The sequence below is a fragment of the Gorilla gorilla genome, chromosome 1 (genome assembly GCF_029281585.2).
Source record: "Gorilla gorilla gorilla isolate KB3781 chromosome 1, NHGRI_mGorGor1-v2.1_pri, whole genome shotgun sequence".
Taxonomy (NCBI): domain Eukaryota; kingdom Metazoa; phylum Chordata; class Mammalia; order Primates; family Hominidae; genus Gorilla; species Gorilla gorilla.
In genome coordinates, this window is record NC_073224.2 from 107,116,783 (window position 1) to 107,132,797 (window position 16,015).

Genomic DNA, 16,015 nt, shown 5'->3' on the forward strand with positions numbered 1-16,015 from the left:
CTGGTGTCCAGTGGAAAAACCTGCCCTGACAGGATGGTGGGAAAGAGATCATGTCGGGGTGTGCTGAGGTCTCAGGGGAAGGGGCAGAGGTGCACTAGCTCCTCCTCCTGAGTAGGCAAGAATGTGATCCGCTTTCCTATCATGCCCTGTCACAGAGCTCACAACCTTCATTTTATAAAGACTTTGTCCTTTGGTTCCTGGCTGTGGTGCAGCTGAAGTCTGTGGATATGCCACTCTGACAGCTACCACTAAAATGGGGTTTAGGGCAGAGCCTCTTCCCCGAGTCCAGGGCAGGCAACTCCATGGTCTGTCCTCCATTGCCAGGGCACTGCAGCTCTGTATAGGGAGGGAGAGTTGGGCCCGTCCTTCCTGAAAGCCCAAGCAGCACAGGCTCACTTTCAGCCTGGGTGGTGCCACCATGAATAACGTGCATAATGTTCTCTCCTGGTGCACACTCACTGGGTCCTGGAGAAAAGAACCACTGCTATGTCTGCAGCCATATACGGTGTAGGGGAGAGATGATCCCTGCTTTTCCTGCTTTTCCACGCCCGTTCCTGGGTGTCAATGCTGCCCCCTTCTGCGATTGGTGCCATGCCAGTGTTTTCTTTGTCCCTAGGAGGGTTTGGGATAGTGAGCAAACAACTGTTCTGATAAACGCAATTTAACGCGCGACCCTTGGCTCGCTCAGGTCGTGGGGTTGGGCCGCCTTTGCGCTTTTCCTTTGGATCTGCCCTTCTTCTGGGTTTGTTCTCTCGAGCTAGGGGAAGGACTGGGCCCCCTCTCTTTGGCTCCTCTTGCCGTATCAGAAACCTCACACTCCTTCCTTTTCCAGAGAAGCTTCAGAGTGCTTTGTTGGGTTTGCTGGAACTCGGCAGGGCGCAAGTATGTGGGGATGCGCGCTGTGAGTTTGGAAGTAAAAGCTAACACACGAACCCTTGTTGGGGGCTGAGGGTACGGAATTCTCAGGAAGCTTATCTCATGGACTAGCACTAAGCCCTTTGGTAGCAGGGTTTTTTTATTCAGTGGTCCAGTTTAGAATGCAGTCCAGTAGATGGTGCTCAAGAGTCAGGGCTGGTAGGTAGGCTGATGTCCAGTGGAAAAACCTGCCCTGACAGGATGGTGGGAAAGAGATCATGTCGGGGCTCTTTGTGACGGCTCCGCTGTGACGGCTCTTCCCGCTCCTGTAGGAAAAGGCAGTGCCCCTTTTGTCTTGTCTATGTGGGACTCCAAAGGGTCCAGACGAGACAGAAAGGGGGCGAATCCTCTCAGAGTGGGCAGGGGAGGAGATACAATATGGGAATGGGGCGGTAGAGGGGTGGGATTTCATGAAATTTCCTGATTTAAGGCGATCATGAAGTAGGCCTCTTTGGGAGCTTGGCCCTCCAGTCGCTGGTAAGGGTAACAGCCCACCAGTCTCCGGTGAGGTCCAGTCGCGTCCCCCGACTGCATTTAGAGCCAAAAGCAGAACGAGGCCGGCGCTGCGGCCTGCCGTCCAGTGACCCAGCGGTCTGCATATTCCCCAGGGTGGAAGCACTTGGACTTCAGGTGTGAAGGCAATGCGGTCACCACCGCAGTAAGAAAAGCAACTAGGGAAAATGGCACCTTCTTCTCCCAACTTTTTTTTGAGACTCTCGCTCTGTCGTCTAGGCTGGAGTGCAGTGGTGCAATCTCAGATTTGGAAACTATAATAGAAACGGCTGATCTAAGATTTTCATGATTATATTTTGCCTCGCAGGTCTCGCGTGTGGTTTCCGTAGTGTAGTGGTTATCACGTTCGCCTCACACGCGAAAGGTCCCCGGTTCGAAACCGGGCGGAAACATAGGTCTTTTTTTTTTTGTTAGCCCTTAAATTTAGTGAGTTTACTCGAGGTTGGAAAACAGAAAAGTAGTTGAACCTGTGACTACATTTTAGACCTCATCAATCTATACAGATTGTCGACCAGGCTACAATTTCCACTGGTCTGCCAGGAAGAGGACGTCACAGCAGGCCTGCTTAATATTAACTTTGGTTCCAGCAATTCCTTAAGGTTCTCTTCATTCTCTTTATCGCCTGAATTTTCACAGGCAGACACCGAAAGTGGATGACATGTTAGCGCATTTCCTAAGGGTCCAGCTTGGCTTCGCTTTACTCTGATACAGTTGCAGATCTGGCTGATTTGCGAGACAACAAAAACAAAATGTTTTTTAAAAACTTTCCACATCTGCATCTGGAACTCATGGAGTCAATATTCCGAAATCACACGAATTATGTACATACATTTGCATGCATACCCCTTCCCCAAATAATCCTCAGAAAACCGGTAAGCGTCCAAACTATTCTCCGGAGGCTTAGGTAATCAACAATTTAATAAATACAATTCCTAATGTATGGTGTACAGATCCTGTATTGCCCACACTTCTCTATTGCTTTGTCCCCGCGCGCCCTCTGTTTTGCCTAAATGGGTTCCAGGCCATAGCCACCGACTCTCGCTTTGCCTTCTGGCCTCTCGGCAGTGCGCTTCAGCACCATTGCGCCAGGTGACGGTGCTGAGAACAGCTGAGTGGCCGGCACTAGTGCAGCTGGAGGCCAAGGCCCAGAATTCTCAGGAATCTGCACTTTACCCAGGCGAAAAGCCCAAGGGCTCTCCCCACAGCTTCCCAACATCCCTCTACAGAGTTTTAAAATATTAGACTTATTAACCTGTAGAGGTGGAGAGAACCAAAGAAATCACAATGTATCTCTGAGGGAAAAAGAAGAGCACCAGCAGTAAATCACTTAAGAGTATTGAACCAGCAAGCCAGGGATAGGAGAATGGAATGGAAACTATGACAGGATGACTGCAGAGGATGGTACTGAGGTGGATGCGAACCACTACTTACTATTAATACATTGAGCCAAGCACACTAATGGGGGCATAACCAAAATACTTAATAGGGCACTCTTTTACCCACCATGTGTTTTACAGTATAGCTGCTAAAGGATGTATCACCTTACTGGTTCTAGAAGCTTCTGGAGCCAAGGAGCCAGAGCATGAGAGCATAAAAATCCTGTCAATTGAAGCCTTGGGCTCTACACTGCTAAGCCTGGCCCAGAGGCTGGATTGCAAATGCAGGTGCTAGTGTAATGGAATGGATGTTTGTGTTCCCTTCATATTATATATTGAAGCCTTAACCCCCAGTGTGAAGGTATTTTGGAGGTAGGGCCTTTGGGAGGTAATCAGGTTTAGATGAGGTCATGACCATGGGATCTTCATGATGAGATCAGTGTCATTACAAGAAACAGAAGAAAGACCAAAGTGCTCTCTTTCTCTCCACCATGCGAGGACAGAAGGAGAATGTAGCAGTCTGCAAGCCAGGGAGAGAGCCCTCACCAAGGAGCTGAATCAGCTGGCAGTTTGAACTTGGACTTAGCCTCTCAAACTGTGAGAAAGAAATTCCTCGTGTTTAAGCTACCCAGTCTGTGGTATTTTGTTATGGAAGCCCGAGTTAAGACAGCTGGTTCACTGGGGAATCCACTGGTGTGAAGCCGTGAAAAGTTTGTGACATGTGAAGTAGTTTGCTGCTCCTGGATTTGAGTATTGGCAAGAGCTGTTAGAATGATGAGCATAGAGGGAAGAAGGGTACAGAGAATATGGTATTAATCATTGTACTGAAGAAATAAAGGGACGTTATATGGTTCTAGGCTGAAGTTATGTGCAGATTTAAGCTGTGGAAGGGTCACTCAGCATACAGTGTGGCAAGTGAGTGGTGCATACTACACTGGCTGTAGGGAGTCCAGTTTTTTTTGTTGTTGTTTGTTTTTTTTGTTTTTTTTTTGAGGCGGAGTCTTGCTTTTTCGCCCAGGCTGGAGTGCAGTTGTGTGGTCTTGGCTCATTGCAACCTCTGCCTCCTGGGTTCAGGCGATTCTCCTGCTTCAGCCTCCCGAGTAGCTGGGACTGCAGATGGGTGCCACCACGCCTGGCTAATTTTTTTTTTTTGTAGTTTTAGTAGAGACGGGGTTTCACCATGTTAGTCAGGATGGTCTCAATCTTCTGACTTCGTGATCCGCCTGCCTTGGCCTCCCAAAGTGCTGGGGTTACAGGCTTGAGCCACCGCACCTGGCCAGGAGTCCAGTTTTTTGTCTGCTTATGTTAATGGATGCAAGAGCTGATAGATGGAAAAGTGTGGTAATAAAGTGGCAGTAAGCTTGTGGAGTATCCAATAAACTTAAACGCTATTTTTTTGAATTGAACTGAAATTGTTGTGTTATGAAAATGAGAGAGTTTATCCAAAGAAAGATCTGGCTTGGCAAATAGGATAGATGGTGGTGAGGATAAGTGTGCTAGGCAGGGCTAGAAACAGGTTTTAGTGATCGTTGAAACACCCAGGGCAGTGCACTACTCTTTGGGAGATGCTGTGCTTGAGTCTGATCATTGGGTTTTGAGGTAGAGGGTGGTACATATTGCTGACAGGGAATTCACCGGTGTGTTGAGTTTTAGCATCTGTGACTCTGAGATGCATATGAGGCCTTTGTAAATTTAGAAGTTGAGAGTAGAAAGTACAGGTTTGTATTTTAGAAGGAGATTTGGGAATAAATGTAGCTCTGGTTTATATAGATAATATGTTAAGGTTTGTTGGCCAGAGCTGGTGTGTGTCTTGGGTGTTGGGCAAAGAACAGAGAACAGTCAAAGCTCTGTGAGGTCAATGTGAAGGGTGATTTCCTTGTTGGGCTCAAGTTTATGACCCAGCCTGGACCTAGCTTGGCTTCTCAGCTAGAGAAGAAGCATGATTCCATGTCACAGCTCCTGTCTTTGAAAAAGTCATAATGACTCCCATACCCAACATGTGGGGCAAACTCTCTGAATTTTTCTCTTCAGTTTAATCTCTCCAGGGAAAATTGAGGAAAGAAATCTCTCTACTATTTTGAACTTCATCAAAAGACTAATATGTTAATATTTTGACCATCAATATTTCCTTAAACTAGTCTGCTCCTTACATAGCTAATACATCAAAGCATATTAACTTAGGAAATTGGATTCTCTCTAACAATGAAATATTGACTGCAGGCATTATTAATCTTTTTATATCACATTTCCTTTAAATGCTTTATACATCTTCAAGCAGACAAATAACAGTATTATGGTTACAAGACCGATCATTACTCTTTTGCCAAAAAAACCAGCGACAAAAGACTAACTCAGTGGACCAACCTTTGTTTCTTCATTATCTCTACCTTGATTCTGTCCTTTTATTTCCTCTTTCCTCTAATTCTAATTCTGCTTCTGCTTCTTATTACTTCCCTGGATTAGAACTTTACTTACCTAAACTACCAGTTAGGTTACCTTCTCAGAACCACTAAGGCAGCATTTTGAGGTTGACAATTGAAGATTTAGGATTAGAAAAAAGAAACATGAATGAATTTGTGACGTTTTATTATAGGGGTTTGTAATGCAGGTAGAAAGACCTTTTTCAGAGTTAAGAGTTTGATCCGACAAATGAGCTATTTTGATATTTATAACTTTGTTTAGTAAAAGTTTCCTATAAAAACGTTTGGTTTGGATGTCTTTGTTAGCTTTGAGTCGACACTTGAAAAAACCACTTGGAAGTTTCTAAGTCTTTCCGGATACTCTTTTCAGTAATCCTTCCGGCGTTGCTACAGAGAGGCATTGGTGGTTCAGTGGTAGAATTCTCGCCTCCCACGCGGGAGACCCGGGTTCAATTCCCGGCCAATGCAAGGGGGTTTTTTGTTCTTTACCCTTCTGCCCTGCAGAATTACACTGCATAACTTAATAGTGCATTTAAGGGCTTGGCCACCACAAGGTAAACTGACAACAACGCTGACCAAAATAGCAGCAAAAGACATTCAGGATAGTAACCCGGGACCCAGGCAGCTGTTGGACTCAACAAACCGCTAAGCAAAGTGGCAAGCACGTAGTGTTTCTGGTGAGTCACTGCAGTTTTGATATTGGTACCTGTTACTTTCATCTGTTCTCTGGTTGGATTCCTGCAAACCCAAGAACCATCAGTTTCCTGATTCGTGTGCTTACCTTGGGCTTACCGCTGAGCCACTATGGAGAGGAACAAGAAATGAAGCTCCCGGAAGGAGAGAAGCTGCGGGCGGGGCAATCACCTCGGAGGTTCAAGAGGCCTCAGCGGCCCAAAGAAAGGGGAGGTGTGTGCGGGAGAATCTGAGTGGAGATGAGGAGAGCAGCGGTGACTGGTCCTTGCGCAGAGTGGTCCTTGCGCAGAGGTAGCCAATGGACCCTCGGGGCTGTATCCCAGACACCGCGAACCGAATTTGCTAACATCTTCAGCCACCGTGGCCTCCGCGTGTTTTGTGGGCCCATCGGTGTTCCGTGAGGGATTCCGTGTGTCTGGCAATGTGTGTCAACAGGTGTTGGCCTGAAATTTGGCCGGGCACGGTGGCTCACGCCTGTAATCCCAGCACTTTGTGAGGCCGAGGCGGATGGATCGCTTGAGGTCAAGAGTTCAAGACCAGCCTGGCTAATATGGTGAAATCCCGTCTCTACTAAAAATACAAAAATCTGCCGAATGTGGTGGCGTGCACCTGCTATTCCAGCTACTTGAGAGGCTGAGGCAGGAGAATCGCTTGAACCCGGGAGGCGGAGGTTGCAGTGAGCCAAGATCGCGCTACTGCACTCCAGCCTGGGCGACAGAGCAACTCCGTCAAAAAAACAAAAAACAAAAAAACAAAACAAAAAAAAAAACAAAAAAAAGGAGCGAAAGAAGGGAGAGGTGTCGATGGGACAAAGAGACTTCCCAGGAGGCTTGTTGTAGAGGCAGTGGCCAGGTCCTGAGAGATGAGATGTTTTTTAAATTATGTAGCGGAGTGGGGAGAGAGTAACGGAGAAGCGCATGAAAGAGAGAAAAGCACGAAAATCTGCAGACATCCAAGAATAAAGCAGAGAAAATAGTATGAGTGTTTTTACATAAAAAAAATAAGAAGTACAATGGTTGTCAGCAGGCTTTTTGGTCGTGTAGTGGTCAATACTTGTAGCTGTGGTTGCAGCAACCTGGGTTCTAATCTGAGTCACAGTAGTGTTTTCTGTCCTGCGATTGTAGCTAAAAGACCTGTCGTTTGCTTTGCCTTTAATCCTAGCAGCCTCCAGAGAGCAGAATAAACCACTGGCCTGGAAGGGCGCCAGCTTCTGGAGTTTAGCCCACAGTGCGTAAACTAGGGGGCGGCCTGGCCAAAATGAAAACTTGGACATGCTCTTTGTCTCACAATGGAGCAGAAAAAATTCCCATAGCTGAAGATGCCGCCTCTCAAGGGCCCTTTGTCTGTAGCTTTCACTGATGAAATAATACGGTTATAGTCTCATCTGGTAGAGAAAACGGCTGTATCAGTGGGATTTTTTAAAAACACAAAACGAGAACGAGCTTTTAATGAGTTTACAATAAAATCTAAACTAGTTGTCATGGTCTACACCGGCTTGCCTCCATTCCCCATCTGCTAATTTTTATGAGAACAGTAAATTATTACTATTACTATTATTTTTGAGATGTAGTCTTGTTCTGTCACCCAGGCTGGAGTGCCATGGCTCAATCTCAGCTCACTGCAACGTCCCGTTTCCCGGGTTCAAGCAATGAGAACAGTAAATAAACTACAGTTCACATAAAGTGCACAAATCTTTCGTGAAGTTCGTTTATTTTTGATAAATGTAATCACCACCCAGCTCAAGTTATAGAAAATTGCCATCGTCTGAGAAAGGCCTGTTAGAGCCCCTTTCCAGGCAATTCCCGCCCTGTGTCCTCTTAATTAATCACTATTCTGATATCTATTCCCATAGGTTACAATTGCCTGTTCTTAAAGTTCACATGAGTGAATGGACATATCTTTTGTATCTGGCCTTTTTTCTGCAGTTATTTTAATTATACTCATGAGATATATCCATGTAGTTTCATAGATCACTTCTCAATTTTGGTGTTATTGAATTCTTGTGATAAATATTCTTCTACAAGTCTTTTTGTGCACTTGAGATTCATGGAAGTACTTCAATTGTTGGGTCACGACCTGAGTATAAGTTTAACATTAGTATAAATTGCCAGTCTTCTAGAATGTTTTTTCACCAGCAATGACAGTTGAAGTGGCACCAAATTCTTGTCAGCATTTGGTGTACTAACTTTTTAAAATGTAGCTATGCGCTCGGACCAAACTGGCCAACATGGCGAAACCCCGTCTCTACTAAAAATACAAAAATTAGCCAGGCATGGTGGCATGGAGCTGTAGTCCCAGCTACTCAGGAGGGGGAGGTTGCAGTGACTCAAGATCGCACCAATCGCACCATTGCACTCCAGCTTGGGTGAGAGAGACCCTGTCTCAGAAAAAAAAAAAAAGTAGCCACACAGTGGTGAGTGGTTTGTGGTATCTCAGTGTGGAATTTATTTGTACTTGCCTAATGAGCAATACTATGAAGCATATTTTCTTATGGCTTCCAGCATATAAGAAATTCTCCTTTGAAAGGCCTATTTGAATATTTTGCCTGATTTTATTTGGCTTAGCTCTATATTACTGATTTATGAAAGTTCTCTTATATATTCAGGAATTGAGTCATTTTTTAAACAAATATATTGCAAATGACTTTTCCCAGTCAGTGACTTGACTGACAACTGAAAGCTGTCAACTGAAAAATCACACAATTTATAAATTTAGAAAGGAGATTTTATTTTTTTATAAAGGATTACAGCCTGCAAGTGGCCATTCTGACAGACTGGGAGGCATAGCTTCCTGCTGAAACCCGAAAAGTAGGTTTCCAGGGAGGGGAGGGCGAATAGTGATTTACGTTGATCTGGTTGGCCACATATACATATTCAACAGGGAATAGGGGGAGCTCTGAATATTTGTGAAGGGATCCTGCTGCATGCATGCTGAGTAAACATGCCTGTTACATGCAACCCATGTTCACTTTGGGGTGGAGACAACATTTAAATACATTATAATTAGGCCCTATGCTTCAAAAGGTGAAGCAGGGACACAAAGGCAATCAAGTGCATAGCTTCTGTAAACTGTCCAGAACCAGTCCACGGCCGGCGGTCTCTTATCAAGAGAAAATTACTGAAATCAGTCTCTTGTCCAATCAAAGCGGTAGTTATGGCTTGTGTAGGGAGGGCTCAGTCAGTTTATGGTAATAGGTGAGCTGCAAGTGCTTCAGCATTGCTTATCTCAAGGCCAGTGCTTGTTTAGCCAGAGAAAAAAAGGAAGAAGAAAAAAACACTGGCAATTAGAACATAGTGCTTACTGCCACACACATACCACCAAATCCTGCACTCCAAGCTTCTCCTTCTGCACCCTGGACTCCCAACCTCCAGTTAGACAATCCACATCTTCCCACACCTGCCTCAGGCTCCACCAGGCCACTGTGCCTCCCATAGCAACCAGGCCAGGGGGGATCTTGATTCCTATTACGTTTCTGAAGAAGGTGGTCAGGGGGTGTGGAGGATGTAGGTGGGAGGGGGTGAGGTTGAGGGCAGAAGTACACTGTGGTCTTCTGTCTTCTACCTCATTGGCCCAGGTGCTGCTCTCCCTCCAGTTGTCTGCTTTCAGCCCTTTGTGGGAAATCAGGTCTGCACCCTGATCTTCCTGACTCTCATTTTGTGAGGAACCTGAATGGATGAGACGTCACTCTTGTCCCACAGGTTCTGTCCAAAAGGTGCCCTCCTCTCTACTTGCTCAGGGGCCTGCCCACTGAGCTCTGGCACTCAGGCTGGGATGCCGCCCAATACAGAGGCTCTGCAGCCCTGCAGGGGTCTGACTGTTCCACACCAGCAGGATACAGGCCACAGGGCATGCTGTGGTGGAAAAGCATTCAGAGGTGTGGGCTGAAGGCCTCTCTTTCCATAGTCCCTTTGAAGATCCCATGGAAGTAGGCACCCCTTTGAGGAACAAGGTGGCCCAAGGCCTGGCTTCACATGCAGGCTCTTGTGTCCCAGTGGGTCCTCTCTGTGCCTGGTATAGCCGACTGCTTCACACATCTTACCCGGTTTCCTCTCCTCCACCACCCAAGCTCCTCCTTGACCCCCTTGCTCAGCGGTCCTTAGGACAGCAAGATCCCCAGCCCTTGGAAAAGCCCCATCTCCAGTGCTTGGGGAGGGAGTTGGGTTCAGGTCTTCTAACCACAGAAGAACAGAGAACCTGAGGCAGGAGGGAATCCCTTCCCTTGCTGGGTCTCTTGGCACAGCCCATCCAGGGGTCTGGGTCAGGGTCCAGGTATCCTCTACCCTCCTTGAGGACCTGAGTTTTCAGGTCCCCGGGGTTTGTCAATGTAGAGTCTTTCCCACTGTTCATCTGGGAACTGTAGGAATATCCCATGGGGCCCTCTCTTACTCATTAGAGACACCCAGAAAATACTCCTGCAGAAACTGGGTGCAGTGTACCAGACCACAATAATTCTAATTACAGGATGTGGAGGTCAGATACGTTTTGTGACTATTTTCTCTCTGTCTGTGGCTTGCTTGCCTTTTCACTTTCTTAGTGGTATCTTTTGATGAGAAGGTATGGCTAATGTTGATGAAGTCTAATTTATCATGTCTTTCTTTTATATATATTTTTTCAGTGTCCTACTTGTTGGTAGGCTAATCTTTGCCTACAGAGTATCCTTGAAATGCTTTATATCTTTAACTTTTAAGTTTTGGTGTATAATGCACCTCAAATTACTTTTGTATGTAGTGTGAGGGAGAATAACATTGTTGGTCTCCCCCACCTCTATATGAAAGTCCATTAATTGAAATGATTTATTTTCTTCTATTGAACTGCTTTCATTGAAAGCTCATTTATTGACTGTATGGCTGTGGATCAGTTTCAGGTCTCTTAGCTCAGTCTGTTTATCTATTTGTCCCTCCTGATGCCTTGTCTATAATAGCTTATAGTAAGCCTTGAAGTCAGATAGTACAAGTCCTTGTTCTTTTGCACACATTGCAATAAATTTTGAAATAGGTAATAACTCATAAAACCATCACACACATCAGGATATGCTGTCACTTCATCCCTTTCTGATATGGTTTGGCTGTGCCCTCACCCAAATCTCAACTTGAATTGTATCTCCCAGAATTCCCATGTGTTGTGGGAGGGACCTAGGAGGAGGTAATTGAATCATGGGGGTGGGTCTTTCCCGTGCTATTCTCCTGATAGTGAATAAGTCTCACTATCTGATGGGTTTATCAGGGGTTTCTGCTTTTGCTTCTTCCTGATTTTGTCTTGCCCCTGCCATGTAAGAAGTGCCTTTTGCCTCCCGCCATGATTCTGAGGCCTCCCCAGCCACGTGGAAATGTAAGTCCAATTAAACCTCTTTTTCTTCCCAGAGTCTGGTATGTTTTTGTCAGCAGCGTGAAAACGGACTAATACACTCTCATTTCAGAGTGGGACACATGCTCTCACTCACTATGCTGGTTGCTGACTTGTGACGAAGATTCTCTATTGTACCCTCTGGGGACAATACATCTCCAGTTGTCTGCGGAGAGGATGAACATGCAAAAAATCCACAACACTCAGCACAGAGTCTGGATTTAGTCCCGTTAGTCTGAGTGGGACTAATGCCCCTATGAAAGGGACCCCAGGGAGCTCTCTCTGCCCCCTGAGGATACAATGAGAAGGCGGCAGTCTACAACCAGAAAAAAGTCCCTCATCATAACCCTACCATGTTGGCACCTTGATCTCGGACTTCCAACCTCCAGAACTGTGAGAAATAAATTTCTGTTGTGAATTAGCCACCCAGTTTACGGTACATAGTTATGGAAGCCCGAACTAAGACAGAGATGGAATCCCATGGAGGGTCTCTAATTTGCTGAGCTGGTCATCAGGTAGGATGTTGCAAGTTAGAAACAAGAAGAGCTGACATTTTGTGCATATGAAAGAAGATAGTGGACAGGCCCATTGTCGTCGGCTTTGTCCGCCTTGGCGAACTGGAGACGGAAGCTAGATTCACCTTCGCCAGCCACAGGAGGACCGGGAGGACCTCCAGAGGAGGTTAGGTCGACTTCATGGTAACTTTAGATCCTGAAAACTCACAGGATTTTTCTTGTCTTCCCTTTGATCTCTCTTCCGCCTACTCAACAGGACAGGACTCACCGCCTTTCTTTCCCGTCAGAAAGGGATCCCTTCCGGACAGTACAGAAGTGAGCAGATGGTTTCCCCTACGTGTCCTTCCGGGTCTGGGCGTCTCGGGAAGTCAGGCTGACCTGAGACCTAACTCCTGGCAAGTGGGACCAGCAGGAGCCTGGAAGAGCGCGTGCACCGGGGTGGAGGTTGGGCGCCGGGGGTCGAGAACCGCAGTCAAATCCTCTTCTTCCCCGCGCACCGCGCACCTGCTCCCGGGGATGCCGAACGAATTGGCCCATAAAGCTTCTCTGCAACCGAAAGAAGCCTGAAGCTCCAGGAGGTGCGAGAGGAGCCTCGTTGAGCGAGCCCAGCCCTCTGCCCGGCTGGCCCTGGTCAACAGGCTCGGAAGAGGCCGATTTGGAGGACAGAACGGAAGAAAAGACCTAAAGGTTTCGAATCTCATGATGTGGAGATGTTAAAGCCTAAATCCTAAGGTCCGACTGTGAGGGGGAGCGAGGGTGTCTCGAGCTGGATCCACCCTTGAGCCTTCACCTGGAGAGTCCTCTGCACAAGTTCAGAGAGAAGGACTACGCGCAGGAATGGTTCTCAACAGGGGGCAACTTCGCCCTCACATGCCTCTCCCAACCCCGCTGGGACACTAGGCCGCGGCTGGGGGAAGCGGGAGGGAGAATGTTATCCCCCTGGCATGTGCCTAGTCAGCGGAGGAGACAGATGCTGCTAAACACCTTGCAATCCACCGCGGGAGGGCCCCTCCCCCACCCCGAAGTAGCCATTCCGCAGAGGTGGAGAAACTCGCGTGTAGATCAAAGCCCACGCACTTGGCCGACGGAAATCACGAATTGGTGACCAATTGGATCTTGGATCTGAGGAAAAAACTCCAGCTTCAGAGGGAACTCTCGAAGTTTTGCCCAGAGCAAACGGAGGGGTTGCGTTGCCATCGCCTAAAATGGGAAAATGGCAGGCGTCACAGGTTGCAGGGGAAGGTTGGAGACCAGTTGAGTGCCCTGGAGCCTTCCTGGAAAGAGTTTCCCATCCAGCCCGTCTCGGTTTCCGCATCCGTCTGATTCCTTATGATGTTGAGGGTGCCGGGGTCTGGGTCCTTTATGATGCAGAGGGTGCCTCCGTTTCACCCCGGGCGCCTCCCCGCTCCCGCCGCCTCCTGGCAACCTGGTGCGCGGCTCCGGACCTGGCGACCCGCGACCATCTTGTCAGTTGCTGCCGCCTCGCAAAGGGCATCTCTAGGCCAGTGGTGAGCTGCGGCCGGGTGGCTGCAACTCGCTCCAGTACTCAGGACTCCCTCGCGGAGCCCTTGGTGTGTCGCCTGCAGGTTCTTTTTTTGAAGAAAGCAGGGAGTGAACGGCCTCGTGAGACGACTCCAGGAGCAAAGAGCGACTCTCACAATACCCAAGTCCTCCTAGAGCACAGGAAAGTGTCACTTCAGGTTGAAGAAGGGAGAGAAAGCACCCTTCCGCCTGGTGGTCTAGTGACTAGGATTCGGTGCTTAAAGCGCCGCGGCCCGGGTTCGATTCCCCATCAGGGAATTGTTTTGCACTGGCCGCCCTCCCGCAGAAATCTTCCTTTACTACGCTGTCAGCCGGCCTGCTCCAAGGGCCAGATGTAGAACAGCCTCCGCAGCGAGGGGCAAACCCGGGCAAAGGAGGGCAAGTCGTGGTGGGCCACCTCTCACGTTTATCTCGGTGTCTGTCATCCGCAGAAGCGGCTTTAGAGAGCGACTGAGCGTCTCGCTCAGGTGTACACAGCCGTGCAGAGAGGCCAGTCCCCGTGGAGCTGCACTTAATAAGCGCACCCTCTTTGCCGTCGCCGCCCCGGAGGTGCCTATCGGGCTGAGCTGTGAATAACTAAGAGAGAGGCCAAGCCAAGTCATGGCGTTTGTGCGTGCCCTGGACATGGGCACCGGTCAGTCAGCGGAGCCTCCTCACCTCCGTTCGCAGCTAACATGCTCGTTAGGCCTTCCGAAGAGGCGACCGGAGGCGATGCCCGCGAAGTTGGGAGGGGAGTGAGCGGCGGGTGAGGTCCTCAAGGGCGGCCCCTTTTGCTGATTGAGCGGTAGAGGGAGGCGACGTTCGCTGACCCAACAAAGACAGCAGGTGGAGTAGGCACAAACGGAAAACTGTTGCCGGTGCCCTAAGCAGAATGCAGGTGTAAAAATCAGCAATAGGACGTCAAAGCGATGGTACCCCAGTCAAATCCCACAATGTCTACACTCTACCAAGCACTTGCGCACGCTCCCCCTTTTCCGTTCAGTATTCCCAAGAGGGGATCGGAAGAACCCCGTGTCCACTGTAAGCTCAGGGGACAGCGGGAGCCAGGGAGGTGAAGTGCACAGACTGGACAGAGGCGGCGGGCAGAACCGCGGGGGTGAGAGGGCGCGTGGTTGCGGGGCGGGAGCCGCTGCTGAAAGGCGGCCTGGGTTGTCGTGCGGGGTGACTGTCGGTGGAATCTTTGGCAGAGAGTGGTTTGGAAGAATGGCTAGGGGGGCAGTGGGTAGGGTGGTGACCCTGAGCGTCCGGCCAGGGCGAGGACGCTGTGCTGTCCCTGCAGGGCATGCGCTCATTCCCACTTACCTGGCAGGAAAGAGACCGTGGTCACGAAGGGGGTTCTCCCAGAGTGAAGCTTCTTCATCGCACTCTAGAGTTGCTGATCTCTGTGATTTCTTCAATGTGGGAAACGGTGTTTGTGCTAGAAGAGGGCTGCCCTCTCTACTTAACATAACGGGGTTCAAAACTGACATCGCCTTACGCCTACCCGAAAACGTTTACGTGGCTTCCTTGTCTCTTTGTTTTTTCTGTCCTAAAGTCGCCTTATCCTCACACCCCCTCATTTTTTTCTTCCACACTCGAGAGTGTCTCTCCGTCTCATTAAAAGCTCCACCAAATATTTGAAATATCTCAACCAGAAAGACTGCAATGAATACAGTATTTCATTTGTGGAAGCTACAGACCAGCTAGGTTGAGAGTCGCTTGATATTTTCTGCTAAACGGTGAGGCATAGAGCACTTGGAAGGTTTCTCTTTGGGCCTTTGTTTGTGTACTATTGGGTTTCCTTCTTTTCCCCAGACCGTATGGCGCTGTGGGGCCAGCGGTAAACCCTGCTTTCTGGCTGCAGATAAAGGCCGCAGCTGGTGCAGGAATTAAAGGCAAACCAAAAGACACGTGGGTTCGCCCCAGTGAGTCCAAGATAGAGTCTGACTGTACCAGGATTCAGATTAGAACAGAGGTTGCTGCAGGCACAAGGCAGGGTACTAACCACTATAGAATCCCAATGCGCCCCACACCTACTGCCCGTCGTTTTGCTTCCCCACCCCTCTTTTATTTATTTATGCATTTTTTTTGAGAGACAGAATTTCGCTTTGTCGCCCAGGCTGGAGGGCAGTGGGGCGATCTCGGCTCACTGCCACCTCTGCCTCTCAGGTTCAAGCGATTCTCCTGCCTCAGTCTCCCGAGTAGCTGGGACTACAAGCGTGCGCCACCACACCCAGCTAATTTTTGTATTTTTAGTAGGGACGGGCTTTCACCATGTTGGCGCGGCTGGTCTCGAACTCCTGACTTCAAGTGAGTGATCCACCCACCTCGGCCTCCCAAAGTGCTGGGATTACAGGCGTGAGCCACTGCGCCCGGTCCCCCGATTTTTTTTTAATGTAAAAACATTTATGCGACTTTTACGTGTTTATTCTTGGGCAGCTACAGGTTCTTGTGATTTTCCCTCACGTCTTCTCCAGTCCATTCTGATACGTGTCCCATCTTCTCTGCATCCAGCCGGTGCCCTCTGCACCGGCATCCTGGGCTGTCCCATTGTCTCGTCCTGGTCTCCCCTGCTTCTTCTCCCTCCTTCTTTTCAGGTTTTCTCTTTTGACTCCGCTGCCTCTTTCCCGCTCCCGCCCCACCAACCCCATCTACTGAAGCCGAGTTGAGTGAGGGGACAGCAAGCGGAGTAGATGACTGCCTGAAGGCGGCGCAAAAA

The 16,015-nt window shown here is 48.6% G+C and overlaps 1 protein-coding gene, 1 long non-coding RNA gene, 2 other non-coding genes and 1 pseudogene across 4 annotated transcripts; 3 read left to right on the forward strand and 2 right to left on the reverse strand.

The window, feature by feature from the left end:
* Positions 1-1,747: 1,747 nt before the first annotated feature.
* Positions 1,748-1,820, forward strand: TRNAV-CAC (transfer RNA valine (anticodon CAC)). Its single transcript has one exon. It is a non-coding gene; the product is annotated as a tRNA-Val (tRNA).
* Positions 1,821-2,434: 614 nt separating this feature from the next.
* Positions 2,435-9,838, reverse strand: LOC101147160 (protein FAM231D-like). The gene is given in 2 exon segments (XM_063706772.1): positions 2,435-2,680; positions 9,233-9,838. Coding segments are annotated over 2 exon segments (852 nt in total).
* On the forward strand, positions 5,622-5,692 carry TRNAG-CCC (transfer RNA glycine (anticodon CCC)). Its single transcript has one exon. It is a non-coding gene; the product is annotated as a tRNA-Gly (tRNA).
* A 2,117-nt stretch (positions 9,839-11,955) lies between the features above and the next one.
* LOC115936219 (uncharacterized) lies at positions 11,956-13,374 on the forward strand (annotated as a pseudogene).
* Positions 12,044-14,750, reverse strand: LOC134756697 (uncharacterized). Its single transcript, XR_010129783.1, has 2 exons — positions 14,620-14,750; positions 12,044-14,179 (listed from the first exon to the last, which is right to left on the reverse strand). It is a non-coding gene; the product is annotated as an uncharacterized lncRNA (long non-coding RNA).
* Positions 14,751-16,015: the final 1,265 nt, after the last annotated feature.